The sequence below is a fragment of the Oryx dammah genome, unplaced genomic scaffold (assembly GCF_014754425.2).
Source record: "Oryx dammah isolate SB20612 unplaced genomic scaffold, SCBI_Odam_1.1 HiC_scaffold_26, whole genome shotgun sequence".
In the NCBI taxonomy this organism is placed as follows: Eukaryota; Metazoa; Chordata; class Mammalia; order Artiodactyla; family Bovidae; genus Oryx; species Oryx dammah.
Genome location: NW_024070210.1, coordinates 65,526,129 through 65,545,133, shown reverse-complemented (window position 1 = coordinate 65,545,133; position 19,005 = coordinate 65,526,129). Strand labels below are relative to the sequence as shown.

General features: G+C 52.4%; 1 protein-coding gene across 2 annotated transcripts; it reads right to left on the bottom strand.

The window, feature by feature from the left end:
• Positions 1-1,200: 1,200 nt before the first annotated feature.
• Positions 1,201-17,663, bottom strand: RPAP1 (RNA polymerase II associated protein 1). Of its 2 annotated transcripts, none has more exons than XM_040226867.1 (25): positions 17,607-17,663; positions 16,592-16,848; positions 16,158-16,306; positions 15,787-15,876; positions 15,232-15,352; positions 14,172-14,393; positions 13,118-13,297; positions 12,011-12,126; positions 11,462-11,560; positions 10,170-10,271; positions 9,786-9,953; positions 9,461-9,643; positions 9,202-9,336; positions 8,936-9,106; positions 8,356-8,513; positions 7,738-7,896; positions 7,383-7,584; positions 6,851-6,960; positions 6,422-6,617; positions 6,098-6,250; positions 5,757-5,902; positions 4,425-5,187; positions 2,005-2,181; positions 1,804-1,863; positions 1,201-1,703 (listed from the first exon to the last, which is right to left on the bottom strand). In XM_040226867.1, exons 2-25 carry the CDS (start codon positions 16,770-16,772, stop codon positions 1,551-1,553), a joined length of 4,194 nt encoding a protein of 1,397 aa, XP_040082801.1. In that variant the 5' UTR covers positions 16,773-16,848; positions 17,607-17,663; the 3' UTR covers positions 1,201-1,550. The 2 variants fall into 2 exon arrangements, with proteins under 2 accessions (XP_040082801.1, XP_040082802.1); XM_040226868.1 differs by having other exon boundaries at positions 13,142-13,297.
• Between the last annotated feature and the right edge of the window lie 1,342 nt (positions 17,664-19,005).

Here is a 19,005-nt window from a genome sequence, read left to right as displayed (position 1 = left end):
CTGGTGGCCTAGTGTTTAGGACACAGCATTTTCACTGCCATTGCCTGGGTTCAATCCCTGGTCAGGGAACTGAGATCCCACAAGCTGTGTGGCCAAAAATAAGAGGCCGCTGAGAGTTCCCTTGTCTCTTCTGCCATGGGGGAGCTGTCTATGAACCAGGAAGCAGGTCTTCACCAGACACTAAATCAGCCAGCACCTTGATATTAAACTTCCCAGTCTCTGAAAGTGAAAGTTGCTCAGTCATGTCCAACTCTGTGAGACCGCATGGAATACACAGGCCATGGAATTCCCCAGGCCAGAATACTCTAAGTGGGCAGCCATTCCCTTCTCCAGGAGATCTTCCCAACCCAGGTCTCCCACATTCCAGGCATTTTCTTTACCAGCTGAGCTGCAAGGAAAACCCAAGAATACTGGAGTGGGTAGCTTATCCCTTCTCCAGTGGATCTTCCCGACCCAGGAATTGAAGTGGGGTCTCCTGCATTGCAGGTGGATTCTTTACCAACTGAGCTATCAGGGAAGACCTCCCAGTCTCTAGAACTCTGAGAATAAATATCTTGTTCATAAGCCACCCAGCCTGTGGTATTCTAATATATCAGCCCAAACAGATCCAAGACAGACAGCTACCACACCAGTCTGATTTTTGGATTCTTCTTGTCTCAGGATAGCAACTGATGGAAATAAGAGGCCATAGGAGACAAGCTGCAGTCCTCCCAGGTGGCGCTAGAGGTAAAGAACCCACCTACCACTGCAGGAGGCTTGGGTTTGATCCCTGGGTTTGGAAGATCCCTATGGAGGAGGGCATGACAACCCACTCCAGTATTCTGGCCTGGAGAATCCCATGGACAGAAGCCTGGTGGGCTACAGTCCATGGGGTTGCAAAGATGGAGACATGGTTGAAGCCACTTACACACATGCGTGCAGAGACAGGATAATGACCTCATTAAGGACACCTACACTTCAAGTGGACGGCTGACAGAGTCCTTCTAGAAGTGCCCCATTCCCAAGAGCATTGCCCCGGCCTGGCTTCACTCCAGAACTGGGACCCATGTTTTGTCGTCCCAGATATAGACTTAGTTTTCGCTTCCCATTCATGATTTCTCCCGTTTCTCTCACAGCAGTCTTGCTTCCCTCAGGGATAACCCATCCCTTGATACCAATCCTGAACTAGTATATCTGAAACCAGTCCAAATCACATTCCCAGAAGATTAAAAAAATTTTATTTCAATGCCCAGCTCCAGTATTCATACACACTGATGCCAGGGCGTGGGCAGAGGAAGAGAGGTATAGTTGGTTTGTCTTGTCCCCAAGGCGACATAGCTAAGTCACCCTTCACTCCCAGTACAGACCCTCAGAAGTCCTAGATCCTGGGCTCCAATTATCAGGATATACAGGTAGGTTCACCAAGCTCTAAAAAAGCTCGAAGAGCTTGCTTCCTCCCAAGAAGGCAGGCCTTCCACTCTTTGTTTCCTGCCCACTCTGAGGACACAAAGCCCTTCTCTCTGGCCAGGTATCTGTTTGGTGTATCCATCTCTTCATCTGAAGCAGCTATACTAGGTATCTGACACCCCATTTGGGAGCACACCTGAGATCCTGAGTTTCTGGAGGTACTGCTGACGCAGAGGGGGCAACTGGGGATACAGCTCAAAACCCTCGGGAAGGGCAGAATTGGGAAGCTTATAGTGGAGAAGGTGCTGCCGAAGGCCCTGCAGAGAAGAAAACTTTATGTAGCAGGTAGTGAGATCCCGTTGAGATCTCTGTTCCCCAATACCCTCCTTTCTCCCACCTCCAAGATGTGACCCCCACCTCATCTGTCAGCAGCCAAGTCTTCTGCAGCATGCTTCTACAGGCAGCCTTGATCTCGTCCTAGAAGCAGAGTAAGAAGAGGTGGCACCAGGCCAAGAGAAGGTACCTATCTCTGGCCTGGCTGGGCCCTCACCTCCTCCCCAGCTGGCCCAGTTCAATTGCAGCCTCCTTCCTCCCTTTGGAGATGGGGATGTAACTTACTGAGTTATTTGGGTCCTGGGAGAAGATGAAGCTGTTGACATGAGCCACAGCCACAACATAGAGCACAGGGCACCAGCGTGGACGGAGCGCACCAGTAACCAGAGCCCGGAAGTAGAGCTGAAGGAGGGCCAAGTTGTCTTCAGGAGGCGCCGTGTAGCACTCCAGGGACACAGGCAGCTGTGACAGGGGATATGAGACATGCTGAGGGCATGATGTGCATCAGCAGACAATGGGGAGGAGGGTTGATGGTCACATGAACCAAATCCTGAGGGCAGAGATCTGTCCCTCTCTATCACAAGGGTCAAGGTTAAAGACTAAAGAGCTAGAAATGAACTTATTTAGAAAACAGAAGCAAACTCTCAAATGTAGAAAACAAGCTCATGGTTACCAGGGGATGGGGGGAGGGATAAATTGGGAGATGGGGACATATACATACAACTATATATAAAATAAATAACTAATAAGAAACTGCTGCTGTATAGCACAGGGAATTCTGTAACAACCTATACAGAAAAATAATCTAAAACAAAAGAGTGGATACATGTATATATATAACTGATTTACTTTGCTGTATACCTGAAACAATATTGTAAATCAACTACATATCAATAAATTAAAAAAAAAAAGACTAAAGAGCTGGAAAGCAGTGGAAATTGGGAAACTGAGAAGCAGCTGTGAATTTCTACTGCCACCACTGCCTGTTTAATCTACTTGAAACTTTCAAAATGTCACATGCAGCTGCTCAATTCTATTACCAAACCTTTCAAAAGTTCATGTTCTTTGGAATAGTAATTATTTTTCTAAAAAATTATTCTTAATTTCATGCAGAATGATTATGTGTTTATGTCCAATGGTGTTTATCAGAGTGTTACTTAAAATAGCAAAAAATCAGAAACAAACTTTGATGCCCACTAAGGGGTTCTAATAAACTGACATATTTGCATAATGGATTATATAATAAAAATATTGATTTCTTAGGCTATTTAATAATGTGAGAAATGCTTATTATATAACACTAAATTAAGAAAACATTATGTGATGATCCCAATTTTATAAAAATACGTATACACATTAAGAACTTCCCTGGTGGTGCAGTGGATAAGAATCGGCCTGCCAATGCAGGGGACAAAGGTTCGATCCCTGTTCCAGGAAGATTCCACATTGCCGTGGAACAACTGAGTGCCTGTGCCACAACTACTGAGCCAGTGCTTCAGAGCCCTTGAGCCACAATACGGAAGCCCACACGCCTAGAACCTGTGCTCTGCAACGAGAAGCCACCACAGTGAGAAGCCTGAAGAGTAGCCCCCACTCACCTGCAACTAGAGAAAGCTCCCACAGAGCAGTGCTGCCAACATATATACATATCTCCATGAAAAAGGGTAGAGGGAATTTCCTGGTTAGGACTCTGTGCTTCCACTGCAAGGGGCACAGGTTTGATCCCTGGTTGGGGAAGTAGGATCCGGCATGCTGTGCCATGTGGGAAAAAATAAAAAAGACTAGAAAAGGATAAATCAAAGTCAAAATGGTCACCACTGGGCAGCAGGATTATGGATAACGGCAACACTATTTTTATTACTAATCTATTTTTTTTTCCTGTTTAGGCTGCAGCCTGCACAGTCTGTGGAAGTTTAGTTCCCTGCCTAGAGAGCAAACCCAGGCCTTTTACAGTGGGAGTCCTAACCACTGGACCACCAGGGAATTCCCTGTAATGTTCTTTTTAATTCTTAAAAATATTTTTTTTCTTTTTAGTTTTGTATCTAAACTATACATTTATACTTTACATACATATACTAAAATCTTTATATTTCAAGCTTACCAAAATAAGTTGTAATGGAAATAAAAAAACAAATCTTAAGAGAGCCTGGAACTCTTTACAGCTTACAAGTTTAACTCCTAAGCCTGATATTCAACAAGTTCCCAGGCTGGTATCTGTGTGACTCCTTCCTCCTCCCATCCTATCATATTTCTTTGTGCCTTTTGCTTATGCTGTTCCACTAGGTACACTAGGTACATTCTATCCTTCCTCAACAATCCAAATTCTACCCAACCTTTTGTATCCAGATCAATCCCACTTCCTCCACAAGACCTTCTCCTCATGGAAAATCCACTTTGATCTTTGCCTTCTCTGAATCCTGACTTAACACCTAGAATCTGAATAACTGAGAACTGTATTGGTTTCAGTACATCTCTTGTCTACACTGTAGCACCTCACGAGCAAGAACAGTGCCACTAATAATAATGAACACCTATGGTATGCCAGTTACCATGATAAACCCTTTTCATGTATTTTCTCATCTCCTCAAAGCCCCCAAGAGGTAAGATAAAGAACCTCAGGCCACCAAAGCACCCTGCTGCTCAGGAGTGCTTCCAAGGCCCAGGACAGGATGCCCATGGTGGGCCCTGCTGGGCTGAGAAAGTACCTGGGTCAGTGGCAGGCCCAGAGCTCGCAAGGCACCCACGTGCTCCCCAAAGAGGGCGAGGCGCAAGGTGACACTGAATCGACGCTGTAGGGGAAGGAGAATCAGAGCCCCAAAGAGGTGGTCCCCAAAGGAGACAGCCTCGAAATGCTCCAGGAAGTTGGCATAGAGGTCTGGGAAAGATGTCAGGCCAGGAAGCGGGCAATCCAGGTTGAGATTTGGTAGGACTTCAGGCTGGCAGAGCCGGGCCAGGAGGGCTGCCACCAGGCGTTGTATTGGGGTCTCCCGGAACAACTCACTGTCCACCAGGAACACACACATGAGCCGCGCCAGGCGGGCAGCAGGAGACACAGCCCAGAGCGCCTGGGGGCGCCAGCTCTCCAGGACGAGCACCCACTGCAGGGCCCGCAGGGCTGTGCCCACAGTGTCAGCAGGAGGGAGCCCCGAGGGGGTGTCTGAGGCCCGGTGGTAGAGTTGAATCAATGGCAGGAAAGGCCAGTCAGTGGGCAGCAGCGGCTCCTTAGGCACAGGGAGCAGCAAGGCTGGGACTCGCAGGAGCTCCCCTCTGTACAAGGCTTGGGAGGTGAGCAGACTAGCCCGGGCCAGTGAGCAGTGGGTCAGGTAGCAGCTGCGGATGCTGGGGAGGTCCTGGCAGGCCTGAGCTAGGAGAGTCCCTCGCCCACATCCAAGGTCTCCGCCGCTTCCACTTCCTAAGGAGAGCCGGTCAGAGAAGTCAGCTGCCTCCGGACCCCCTGATGCTCCTTCTCTGTAATGGAACCAGAAAACAAAAATGAGGGCAAGAACCCACAAGGCCACCAGCTCTCCAGGGCCTCCCAGAGGCTCCCAGGTCCAATCCTGCTGCTTCCTGTCCCCCTAATAACCAGCCACATGGCAGTTAAGAGGACAGACACTAGAGAGAGTTACCTAGGTGCTCATTTACAGAACTCTGCCTTGGTTCCTGCATAGTAAAATGGGGATGATAATAATGATGATAATACCCATCTCATACTATGGGTTAAATAATTACAGACATATAGTTAAGGGGGATGAGACAAAGAGTAAGCACTGAGTAACTGTTAGCTTTACAAGTGTACAGCTAGTTTATAACCATTTTCCAGCCATACAGTCACAGAAGTCTCAAAATAACACCCTAGTGTGTTATCCTCATCCTCACTTGACTAATGAGGAAACGGAAACTCAAGACAGGCTAAGTGTAATTCATGGAAGAAAGAAAGTTAAGCCCAGGTCTTCCGGTTCCCAATTCAGACCTGCTCTGGCAACCACTACAGCAGCTTTTTGAAAGGGCTGAGTTGATGCTACCAAGCCTGGACTTACGGGAGGAACTCCAGCCGGAACACACAGCTCAGCATCAGCTCATGGGCGAGGTGCTCACTCCCAGGCAGCAGCCGGCCCAGCAGGGCCAAGGCCATGCCGTGACAGAGGGCCGCGTCGGTGCCTGACACTGGTGGCTGCAGTGTTGCCTGTGGACAGAAAAGGGGGAAGGGGGAGGAGGAGGCAAAGGGGGTGAGGGGCACAGGGAACAGAAGTGAGGAAGAGAGCACGTGCCAAGGGCACAGATTCTGGGCATGTCTTCAGGAAGTAGGAGCTGCAAGGCCTGTTAGCAGCAGCACATGTTCCAGGGAGGCAGGATGGGGTGGGAGGTTAGAGGCACCCACCGCTCTCTGGGCCAGGGTGAGTGCCAGGTACTGCAGGTGGTACTCATGGCGCAGGGCCCACGCAGAGAAGGGGGTGAGGTGCGGAGTGGCCACGGGAGCCACACATTGCAGGAAATAGTTCTGGAGTCCCGGGGCAGCCAGTACGGTGGCCAGCTGAGGAAGAGCAAGTGTGTTCAGATTCGGAAGGTGACTTCGATCCCTTCTGGGGCTCCCCGGCCACCCATTCCCTGCCAAACTCAGAAGTGAGGGTTTGACAAAACAGACCTCCTTTCCCCAAGGGGTGCCCTCCCCCGCAATCCTGCAATCTTGGCCCCCAGCACTCACCTGGCCACACAGTCCTTTGTGGATCCGGCCCAGGGTGTTAAGAAGAGATAGGAGGGCCGTGAGGAACGGGAAGGGGGAAGCTGAGCCAGCCAGACTGAGAGGGGGGTGGCCCCCTGCACAGCCCAGTGACGCGAGGCTGGAGATAGTTTCAGGGGCCACAGCACAGGACTGTGGGTTGCACAGAGGGGAGCAGCACCTGGAGGCAGAATGGAGAAGCCGAGGGGGCTCTGGTCTGAGGTGTGCTGGGTTGTCTGCGACCAAGGTCAGGGTCAAGGTGGCCATGCAAAACAAGGGGGCCCATGTTCCCTGGAGCCCCCAGCTGCTGCCTACTAGGGATTCAGGTCTCCCTCAAGCTGAATGGACTCAGGAACCCCACAAGGAGCAAAACTGCCTCCCTTCACCAACCTCCACCACACACATAGTACATACCCCAGGGAATCCCACAGGCTGCCCAGAGAAGGGTGTTTCAGCAGGGGCAGCAGCAGCCCCTCTGACAGGCGCTCCATGTCCTGCAGCCAATCCTCTGGGCACAGGCCTGGCTGGAAGACCATGAGACTCAGAGCTGATGGCCCCGGAGCCCCCATCCTCCTACCCGGGGCACTCAGGCCGACCCTGTGATTCCAAGATCCCCAGAGTCTGTGTTTAGAGGCTTCTGCCTTCTGACCCTTCTGGAGGTAGAGAAGACTCTGAGGTTGTGCTGGCAGGGTCATGAGAGAGTATAACGGCTCCAGGGAGGCTAAGCTGCTATTTGGGGTTCTCTGGCCTCCACCAACATGGCTCCTTGGAAGCTCTACTGGATGTGAAGGTGGAAAGAGGAAAAATGGTAGGAGGGAAAAGGTGGAGAGCAGGAAAGGTGGCAAGAGGGAGGTATGGACAGGTGGAGACACGAGAAAGAGGGCAGAACGCTAAGACACAGACGGGGCACCTAGGGCAGGCGGGAAGGCGAGTAGGCAACACGTACCTGCTGGCTCCAGGCCTGGTAGTAGGCATCCAGGAAGAGCAGGCAGGCAGTGGGCACCGGGCCCAGGGCACTCCACATCTCAGGTCTGGGCAGCAACTTCAAGGTCTGTCTGAGACATGGCTCCACGAGAGGCTGGAGCCCAGACACCTGTGTCCAAGTGACTGAGGAAGGGCTGGCCAACAGACTGGCCTCAGCAGAGGCACTACAGGAGAGCCAAAAGGGGCCGGGTGAGGATCTGGCTGCCTGGACTGCCCTCTAGGCTCCGGCCACCCTCTTTCTGTGGAGGAGCCCTTCCACCGATCCCAGAGCTCCCGGCAGGACAACTCTTCACTGGCAGCTCAGGGCTAGGGCCTACCCATTGGGTTCAGGGGCGATGCGGCCGGCTGCCAAGGTCAGCTGGGTGAGGAGAGTGAGCAGCGAGGCGATCCTCTGCAGAGCGAGGGGCCGAGGCGGGGGGCTACTGAGCTCCTTTGGCACAGCCTGCAGGGCTCGCATCAGCACAGGGTATAGCTCCCTGGTGGTGGTGGTGAGGGGGAGACAAAGACGGCCCTTCAGTGTGAGGAGGGAGACAGAGACAGAAGACAGGGAGCAAGGCCTGCCCTGGGGCCTCTGTAGGCTGGCGGAGGAGGAACAGGAGGGAGGCCTGGGCCGGGCACTCTGTGAGGCTTCAAGGGAGTCTGGGGGCTGGGGGAAGGGAGGCAGCCCCTCAAGGCTTCCACACTACACGCTACAGGGAATTTCAATTTCACCCAGATATCAATGCCGTGATGCACAGAATGTGGTTAACACAGCCTTGCTCCACTGCCCCCTGGCTAGCCCTGATGCCCCAGCTGTCTTCATTCCTCCCAGAATCATCTCTTCCTCATGCTTAGCCTCCCTCTGAGCCTGGACCTTGAGCAAGGCTGAATCGTCAGTTCAGGCCAGAGTACAGGGCTGGAGGGGTCTTGAGGGGCCTCCCATCATCTCTTCTCACCTGTAAAGGTCGCTGCCTAGGCCGTAGGAGGCCGCCACTGCCCACAGGCGGAAGGCCTCAGTGCCCAGTGTCTCGGCTTCTTCCAGGGGCAAGGCCAGATCCTGGGGGTCTTCAGCTATAAAGCGGCTCAGGCGGCTCCGGAGATCAAAGCCGCTCAGCTGGGGATGGGCAGAGAGTCCAGGGATCAGGATCGCTGGGAGTCCTGTTTCAGGACCCTCTGGTGCCACAGAGTCATAGTTCAGGGCTCGGGTGAAACTACTTCACCCATCCCTCCCTTCCGCCCTCCTGCCTGCCTTCTTGTCAGCAGGCACTTGCTAGGCACCTGTCAAGGCTGCTTGGTGCCTGTTTGTATGTGGCCCCCCTGGCCTGGGTGCAGGGAACAGGCAGCCTTTCTAATGAGCACAGAGCAAGCCTACAGGATAACACTAGGCCCCTTTCTGGGGGTTTCTGTTGCACTTCTAAGCAACTGAAACAGGAAGAGAAAGATGGCATGACTGGGCTGCCTAAAAGTACAAGAGCCATGCTTAGCCCCCAACCCAGTTCTGTCTCAAGCCCTCATCCCCTGCCACGTCCCGCTCACCAGCCGGGCAGCAATATTCCTACTGGCCGAGGCCAGGACACGAAGCAGCTTCATGGCAGGAGCACAGGGCACTTGGTGTAGACTGGAGGTAGGCCCCGACCCCATGGGGGACCAGCTGGTGGGCAGGAATTCTCGGACCACAGTCTCTACCAGCCGAGGGCACTCCAGCACCTGTGAGGGCCAGGAAGAAAAGGGATGTGGGCGGCTGAGGGGCAAGGCCAGGCCCAGCGAGGCTCTCTGCCCAGTCCCTCCCTCCTGTCTCTCACCCTTGTGGCTGACTCCAGGGAATGCCGGGCCAGGCGGATGAGCACAGTCAGGATGTCAAGGACCACAGAAGGTCCTGGACAGGTCACCTCCAGTACGTAGCGCAGCCGAGGCAGCAGGTTGGTAGCCAGAAGTCCCTGAGGTTCAGACACAAGCCCCTTGCCAAATGCAGCTGGGCCCCAGGCCTTGATGACCCCACCTGCCCAACACGTGCTTGCCCTGGAGGTCAGGGGACTGGTGCAGCTGCCTGCACGCTTGTACCTTGATGACGTCATGTCGGGCCAGGTCAGATGGAGGCCGGTTTCCTTCTTCAGGACTCTTGGTTTTTGCCTTTTCTGCTGGGGGTTCTTCGTCCTCGTCCTCGTCTTCCTTGTCCTCCTGGCTGGGCATCAGAGCGAATATCAGTGCTCCGTGGTACCAAGAGAAGGCGCTGTCAAGGAGCTCCTGAGAGAGGAGAGTGGGGGTGGAAAGAGGAAGAAGGGATTGGGTCAGGAAACAGGTTGTCGGTGGTTGTCGGTGAGGGCAGGCCCAGCAGGGGGAGTAGGGACCATGAGGCCGCGAAGCTTCATTCCTCGGCATGTTGTACCTCATCTCCAGGGGCCACCAGCAGAGCCCGAAGAGCCCGGACAGCAGCTGCGATGACCCCATCCACTCTGTCATCCAGGGAGAAGCGCAGCAGGAAGAGGAAACCGGCATCCAGAAGGAGGCGCAAGACGCTGCCCACCAGCCAGTCCCCAAACTCCCCAGCCTGGGCCTTGAGGGCAGGAGAAAACCTTGCTGAATCTGCGGAAGGTACCGAGTCTTCGTCCTAGGACTTTCACTTGCCCATCTGGACCCTGGGTTTGACCTCTTCCCAGTGTGACCCACAGACAGCTGGGGTACGGACCAGTGAGTCAGAAAGAAATCGGCAAGGGGTGGGAGAGTCTAAGGGGTAGGGGGGTGGACAGGACCAGGCCAGCGGGCCACTCACCCTGCCGATGACCTGGGCCAACACGTGCAGCGCTAGGGCTCTCTGCTGGGACACCTGGCTGCGCGTCAGGTGGAAGAGCTCCTGAAGGGAGTACCCTGCTCTCTGGAACAGGGACAAGAAGTCAGAAGGAGCCAAGACAGAGGGCAGCACCCATTAACAAATATGCGGCAATCCCCGTCTGCCGTACACGGAGCTGGGTGTCAAGGCGAAGATAAAGAAAAGGAAGTGATGTTTCTTGCCTCTACTTTCCATGAATCCTCAAACTGGTAAAGAAAATAAGACTTGCACACAAGTAACCACAGCTTAAGGCAGATTGGGGGGAAATGTAGTCATCAGTGTTAATTTGCAACTAAAGTACAGGAGAGAGAGAGCAGTCCTGGAAAAGTGATGTGGTCTCAGTGAGCAGATAGAGCCCTTGATGGCAGGGCATGGCTGCTGCTGCTGCTGCTACTGCTAAGTCGCTTCAGTCGTGTCCGACTCTGTGTGACCCCACAGACGGCAGCCCACCAGGCTCCCCGTCCCTGGGATTCTCCAGGCAAGAACACTGGAGTGGGCTGCCATTTCCTTCTCCAATGCATGAAAGTGAAAAGTGAAAGTGAAGTCGCTCAGTCGTGTCCGACTCTTCGCGATCCCATGGACTGCAGTCTACCAGGCTCCTCCATCCATGGGATTTTCCAGGCAAGAGTACTGGAGTGGGGTGCCATTGCCTTCTCCGGCAGGGCATGGAGTGAAGGGTAAAGGCTTCCCTGGAGCAGGCTTCAGGAACTGCGTGCTGGAGGTCCAGGAGCAGAGGGGCTGTGTGTGGGGAAAGGTGGCCGAATGTGCAGCAGGAGGGAGGGAGGCAGAGCTGTGGGGTCAGCAAGGACAGATGGCGGAAGGGCTGTTCTGCAGGGCTGAAGAGCCAGGGCCTTATTCTGGGAGCATTTCCGGAACAAAGAAACTTTCTGAGGCAAGAGATAGCCTGAAAGGGGTCAGAGGAAATCAGTACAGCAACCCCATGGGGGAGCGAACCGCAGGACAGAGTGAGTAGAAGACATGGTGGCTGAGCAGACAAGAGGGAACAAGGCTCAGACGGAGGAAGCAACATGGAGAGCTGACAAACAGAACTGCCAAGTTCTGGCGACCGACTGGAGTGCGAGAGAACACGGAGAAAGATTTCAAGCCTTAGAACCAGCAGGGTCAAGAATTGGAATGGGTGCACTGGAGGGTTGAGGCAGCTGAGCAGCTGCTCTTCTCCACATGGTTGTTAAAAGCTCTTGCTGACCCAGTACTCCTTGGAGCCCACGCCTCACCTCCGCCTCCTCTCCATGGTGGTGCAAGCCCAGATGGGTGGGAAGGTCCATGTCGGGGGCCAGCAGCTCTCCCTGAAGGCTGAATCGGGCCTGCATCCTCTAATGGGTAGAGAAAGAAGACTATGCACAGGGGCCACAGTGAATTCCTCACGTCCTTCCTCACTGTAACCCCAGGCCTCCCAGGACTGACGTCCTGCCTGGACCTCTGACCCGAAGTGGGGCTCCTCTGGCCTGAGGGGCCAGGCAGGAAGAGAGGGGTGAGCACAGAGAAGTTTCTCCAGCTCGAGGGATGAGGAGGGCCTGAGTTCTGGGTACAAGAGCAATAGCCCCACTCACTCCCACCCCGCTGCACCCTTGTCAGCCAGTGGGCCCATCTCACCTTCTACCCCGCTGCACCCGTCAGCCAGCGGGCCCTCCACGCCTCCCACCCAGCTGCACCCGTCAGCCAGCGAGCCCTCCACACCTCCCACCCAGCTGCACCCGTCAGCCAGCGGGCCCTCCACGCCTCCCACCCCGCTGCATCCCTGTCGGCCCGCAGACCCTCCTCACCTCCTGCGTCTGCTGCCGCCGGAGTGGAGGCAGGTCCTGGGTCCAGTGGAGCTTCTCCAGCTCCACGGTGTCCATGTGCAGCCATTCTTTCCGGGGAGTCACGGGCAAGGCCAGAGCTGGAGAGATGGGAGCAGAGCAGTTTCCCTAAGGGGCTCAGGTTGCTGATCCACTGGGGTCCAGGTGTCCAGCAGCCGCCACATGTACCTCTGCCCAAGGGTCTGGCAGCCTCTGCCCTCAGCTGTGGCTAATGGCACAGCCCACGGCCTGGAATGACTACTATGGCAGACATCCTGTCCTGGGCTCCAGCCCCTTGCTGACCCCAAAGATTTGCTGAGAGGGGAAAGAGGAAGAGGAGGAGATAAGGAAGAAAGGAGAGAGACGGAAACGAGGAAGGGAGGACCACAGACATCAGGGAAACCCAGTTCTCCACTCTAGCACTGACCTTCCAAAGGAGCAGGGGAGTGGAGACAGTGAGGAGCGGGCAGTCACACTTCGGCAGAGCAAGACACCGAGACACACACCTGCCGCCGCCTCCTCCTCACCCGACCCAAGCCCCACCCAACCTGTTCAGCTGTCTGGAGCACATCCCCTAGCAGGAGCTTCCTAGGGCTCTCCAAATTCAATTCTTCTTTTGTTAATCACTCATAAAATAATCCAGTTCCTGGAAGATGAGTGCTCCCACTGGCCTTTCTGCTTCAGGCCTGGCCTGTTCACAAGACCTGCATCAGACTCTTCCTCTCCCACCATCCTGCCATCAGAGAGAGCAGAGGCAAAGAGAACTGTGGGATGGATGGAGCCAGAGCTGGGGCAGCTACTGCAAAGGCAAGGGGCAGATGGTCTGTGGGGGAGGGGGCCATTCAGCCCCATCCTACTGTGCTGTCTCCTACCGGGGAAGGGGGAGGAGCAGTTAACAGGACGGGAACACAGGAAGCGTGTGCGGGAAGAATATATGCATGAGCAAATGAAGACTGATTTCAAGCCAAGCATGAGGATTAGCATTACATGTTCAAGGACATAGAAGGTTCTCTCTCTTCCTATCTGCCAGACCCGGGAGAAGGAATACTTTCCTCTGCTTTCATTCCTCCAAAGTCCCCTTCTCCTCCAAACCTGGGGTTTCTGGCTCCAGCTCACTTTCCTGCCTGGGCACACTGGCAGAAGTTGGTGCAATGGCCTCCTTTCCAGTGACCTCAGCAGAGGGTCTTCCTGGTCTCCGCTCCCTTGTGGCCTTCTCTTCTGCTTGCTCACGGGTACGGCTGTGAGATTTCAAGAAGGCAACCAAGCTAGGATCTAGAAGAGAGCATGGAGAGGGGAGTAGCTGGAGGCATACCCTTCCCAGCCTCCAACAGACCCAAACCTGCTGAATGTGGCCTGTCAGTGGGTGCCAAGGCACTTCCCAGCCGGGGTATGCGCCCCCTGGGCTCTCTTGCAGCCTCAGTGACCCATATCTGTCACTGGAACCTGCCTACCCACCTATCCCTCCATTTTTCACAGTCCTCTGGTCCAGGCCTCTCTGCCCATCCCTGTGCTTGGCTTCAGGTCAAGGCCCAAAGTAAGGGGCTAAGGAATAAATGAATCAATGTTGACTAGGGCCAAAAAGAAGGCATTTAGGGGAATAGTTTCTCATTTTCAGTTATTTTATTTATTTACTTATGCACAAATATTCACTAAAAACCTAATATATGCTGTGCTCTATGTAAGTGCTAGATACATAGTTTGGAATAAGATTGACTTGACACTACTGTTTTGGTGTCCAAAAACTAGGAGGGAGGTGTAATACAGCACAGCATATAATTCACATAAAACAGAGTGCCCTGCAGCTGTACTAGAGTACAGCCGGAATACAGTGTATACTATACTATACCTGTACTGGATACATGATCTACTGGTTAAAAGCACAACCCATGAGACCAGGTAGACTTGGATTTACATCACATTCGCATTCCTTAACAGGATGTGGTACCAGGCTGCGTGACCTGGGGGAGAATTTCTTAAAGTTTTGAGCCTCAGTTTTATTTGTTTTTCATTAAATAAATCAGGTTACCACCACCTGCCTCACAGGTACAGTTTGAGAACAGAATGAAAAGCACTCACAGTAAGCCTTCCTCAATAAATGGCAATCCCTTCCTAGCCCGATCTTGGCAGGAAAGGCCGGTACCCGTACCAAGCTGAGCCAGCAACCGCTGCTGTTCCTGCAGGATCTCCTCCGGAGCCAGGGCTTGCAGTCTCACTACATTTTCTTCATGGATGGTCTGGGCTTCCTGCTCAGCCTCCTGGCTCTTGAGCCCTTTCCCTGTCACCAGACGGGGTCCCTGGAAGCTGTAGCTGTTCCAAGGAGGCTGGCTGCCCAACTCCCTAGGTGTGAGTGCCTCACAGGTCATAGCACCTGCAAGAAGAATACCATCAGTTCATTGCCTCACTCCAGCTGGAATTCCTGGGCCTCTTCTCTAATCCCATTAGCTCTGGAGAAAGAGAGAGGTCCCAGAGTCTACCCAGGCACAGAGTGGAGACCCCCCTGGATATGACACAGGACTCCAGGCACTCTGGGCCTGACTTGGGGTGACGTATTCATTTTCCCCCTTGGATTTACATGAGGTTTCCCTCAGAAACATCCCACTGACTCTTCTCTTGGATGTCTAGGCAGACGTCTGCCTCTAGAGGTCTGCCCCAAGTTCTTCTCCTAGTAATTTGCATCCCTAAAGAATTTTGGCCTACATCTTTATTTTACAGCCTCTTAACAGACACTTCAGGCTTCCCCGATGGCTCAGCAGTAAAGAATCCGCCCGCGATACAGAAGATGCGGGAGGCCTTGGGTTCGATCCCTCGGTTGGGAAGATCCCCTGGAGGAGGGCATGGCAATCCACTCCAATATTCTTGCCTGGAGAATCCCATGAATAGAGAAGCCTGGCGGGCTACAGTCCACAGGGTCACAAAGAGTCAGACACAACTAAAGCAACTTAACACGCACTCACACACACACCGACATTTCTATCCCCTTTTTTCTCCTATAGTCAAGCAATGACCTGTCCTCTGCCTGCACCTAAGACCCGGATATGGACCCAAGCTGCCCACACTCAATACTCTCAGTAGGGTATGGGACAGCTCCTCTTTAGATGGCTCAAATGCACTTCAGGTTTGAAGCAGGAAAGAAGAATATCCAGAGATGACTTGATGATTGTGTACTACAAAACAGCTTAGACCAAGCCTCTTCAGTCCCCACTCACTCTCTGGCGGGTCCAAGACAGATTCAACTTCTCTAACTGGTGAGACTCTGGCTCCAGATGCTCTCCTTGCTGCCATTTCCTGGGCAAAGATGCTTCTCTTACCAGCTGTCACTGGCTTCCCCTAAAGGGCAAAAAGAAAACCCAGGTGACAGATGCTCATTACCCTATTCTCTTCTCAACCTACTGATGTCGCTGGAACAAAGAGGTACAAGAGACTTATTTAATCTCCAAGGGTCACAACCCAAGTCTTCAGAAAAAGCAAGGCTCCATAGAAGCACAAGTTTTGAAGTCGGACAGACGTGGGGTGGACTTCTGGCTCTTCTGTTAGATGTGTGGTGTAGGACAAGCTATCAGTTTTTTTATTTGGAAAATGGAGATGATGCCTACATTATATGGCTGTTATGAGGACTAAATGAAGTAAGGCATATAAAGTGCTTAGTGCTGTGCTGTTTTAACAATGGAATTGTTTGTCATTATTAAGATTATCTACCTGGGATAAACTATGATGCTCACATGACTGTCTCCTAAACACCATCTAAGGTGACCTTCGCCTACCTGTCTCCCCTGTGAGCGATGGAATACAGGAGGGAAAGCAACGCCACTGGACACAGGCAGATTCACAGGCATTGAACTTGTATCTCGTTCCTGCAGCAAAAAAGTACAAAGCAGTAAAGATATAGACAAATCCCCAAGCTCAATGCTATCCCATTAACCTTAGTACTCTATCACTAGAACCTCACCCTAACAAGTCATGAACCCACCTTTCTTCTTAAGGCACAGTGATTCTAAACAGCCCCCACCCTGACTGCAGAGGGATGGAGTCCCATCTTTCTGAATCACTCTCTACTCAGCAAGGCTCACCACCCACACCAAACATCCCTGCTGCCCTAGGACGCTTTGCTCCACTTAACCAGGGTGAGACGCACAATAATCTTAGTCAAGACAGCAGTGATGTGCTGATCATGCCTGTTCAGCCTCTCTTCAGGGTCCTCATGTTCAGGCAGGAGATGGCCAGGGCTGGGCCTGGCTCTCTTTGGGGGAGCAGGAACCAAAGCTGGGGGCAAATCTGGGAGACCTAAGAAAGGAAAAAACCCCAGATGTGAGATTACTCATATCTTCCCAGGAAGAGATTGAGGTCTAGAGTGAAGCCAAAGAAAGAAAGGCAGCTGTTGTGGGGCCCTGGCTCAAGCTGTGTCACCTTGGGTAAGGTATTTAATCTCTCTGGCCTCAGTTTCTTCATATGTAAAATGGGGCTGCAGCAACAGAGTTCCACAGTTATGGGCAATCCAGCCACACTAGGAAAAGAAGACCCTGAGGTTGTACCTCTCTCCTTTTCAACCACAAATCCACAGCCACTCACTGTCTAGCATCACCACATCCCGATGATCCTGCAGTGGAGGCTGCTCCAGGTTGGCATCCTCAGCTCTCCTGCTTCCTTTCTTCACCAGCTGTACTGCTGGGGTGGCACCAGCTGCAAGGAACTGACTCTGGAAGCGCAGCAGGTCCACCTCCGACTCCCCTGGCTTTGGTCTCGACAGCATCTTGCCACTCCAGCTGCCTCTCTAGTTCAACTCTTTCCAGCACTGCTTCAGCATAGGGAATTCACTCTCATTCACCCTAGAAGCAATAAAGATAATGGGCCCTCTGCAACTGAACCTCAGTTCTTTTTTGTGCATCAGAGAAGGCTCCTTTTCCCTGGGTTCATGTGGACTCATTCCTCCTCATTCATACCTTATTGCCATTCTCTTTATTTAGCCTTCCCTGATGTCAACAGTCCAGCAACAGTATTTACTGCCAACTTAGGTTGTTTACAATCTGTGGATGATAAAAACTCAGGAACAACCACAGGGGACCTAAGAAAAATGCCTTCAAGAGCCAGGCAGTGGTGATTCAGTATCAGACTGGTTTGAACATGCCTGGTTTAAAAGTATTTAAATTATTAAAAACCTTGGGCTATAAAAGATATATAAAAATCACTTGTATTTCTACACACTATCAAAGAACAATCAGAAAACAAAATTAAGAAAACAACTGTATTTACAATAGCATTGAAAACAATAAAATACTTAATAATAAATTTCACCAAAGCAGTCCATGACTTGTACTCTGTCAGGCCCCACAACTGCCCTAGAGCTGGGCCCTACGGTCGCAGGTGCTCCAGGATCACCCGTGTCAGCAAAGAGAAACCACGGAGTCTCAGACGATGCTGCCTGCAGATGGAGGGCCGTGCCTACGGTCTCCGCATCGAAGAGGCCGCGGCCGCCCCTGGCCAGACCAAAGACACTGGGGCAGGCTCCGACCAAGAACTAAATACCCTGTATCAGAGACCTCTGCCGGGATCTCCTCCAGTCCGTCCCGCCAGCCAAACCACCTACTTGATCTAGAAGCACCTGGGTGCCGCCATCTTGCCCCGTTGGGGCCAGGCTTCCGCCGCCGCTGGTTTTGAGCTTCCGCCCCGCATCCCGGCTCCGCCCACTCCCGGGAGGGAATTGCCGTTTTGGTCTTCAGGACGCTTGAACAGGAAAGTACTCCGGCAAGTAAGCTTTACGCAGGCTCTCTCTACACAAACAATACCAGTGACAGAGGCAAAGAGTTACTCAGACGCCCTCCCGTACTCACCAGCCGGGATAACTGTATGCTACACTCTAGCATCCACGCTCAGGAGCAGCGCATAGAAACCTGCATACTCAGGACGGTAGCCTCCCCAGTGTGATTATGGACTAGTAAGAAGATTACTGGGGCTTCCCAGGTGGCTCAGTGGTAAAGAATCTGCCTGCCAATCCAGGAGCCTCAGGAGACCCGGGTTCGATCCCTGGGTCTGGAAAATCCTCTGGAGGAGGAAATAGCAACCCACTCCAGTATTCTTGCCGACAAAGGAAAGGTGAAACCCAAGGAATTCCTTGGAATCCTCTATCTGCGCTACCTGTGTGCCATTTTGGCAGCATACTGCCCACTATCACCTATCACCAGTTCCCTTTTCACAGGCATGTCCCCTGTTCCCGTGTGTAAACTTTGGGTTCCTTGGGGGAAATCAGGCCTTCTTTTTTGCATCCATCATGCTCAGCACCCAGTTTATTGCCATGTTCATATGACCTTAGTAAATCATTGCTTGATTGAAGGCCATCTTAGGGCGGCCAATGTTAGAAGCGCCAGAAAACCTGGAGGGCTTGTTAAGCCAGATTTCGGGCCACATCTGAGTTTCTGATTCACTCAGTCTCTAATAGGAACCAAGAATTTGCATTTCTAGCAATTTTCCAAGTATTCTATAAAATCCTTTTTAAACTCTCTTGGTTTCAACTGCAGCAGTAAATTTCAGCTGCTAGGATTTAGCCAACCTTGGAATCCAAATAGTACTGGCTGGTCAGAAGTTAATGGTGAGTGAGGGAGGGACATTGAATCCAAAACTGCAGGAAGACTGGATATAGAAAATCTTTGTTTGCAACCACTAATGACATAATTACTGCAGGCAATGATTGATAAAACTGTTAGGTAAAAGGTTGATGAGAACTTTGGATGGATGGATCAGAGGGCCAACTTTTAAACCTACTGATGAATCTTAACGTCACTGAAAGTGGGGCCGCTGGGCATAATGTGCCCTCTGATACGATGCCACTGAAAGTGCAAAACACATCCTACTGCTGCTGCTAAGTCGCTTCAGTCGTGTCCGACTCTGTGCGACCCCATAGACGGCAGCCCACCAGGCTCCCCTGTCCCTGGGATTCTCCAGGCAAGAACACTGGAGTGGATTGCCATTTCCTTCTCCAGTGCATGAAA

What these genes read in the sequence shown, in the direction of transcription:
- RPAP1 (XM_040226867.1), bottom strand. Translation starts at nt 16,772, where the DNA reads ATGCTGTCGAGACCAAAGCCAGGGGAGTCGGAGGTGGACCTGCTGCGC. An exon ending in CCCGACATGACGTCATCAAG is followed by an intron (nt 9,337 to 9,460) that starts GTACAAGCGTGC and finishes TCTGAACCTCAG; the next exon opens with GGACTTCTGGCTACCAACCT. An exon ending in GGAATATTGCTGCCCGGCTG is followed by an intron (nt 8,514 to 8,935) that starts GTGAGCGGGACG and finishes GCCCATCCCCAG; the next exon opens with CTGAGCGGCTTTGATCTCCG.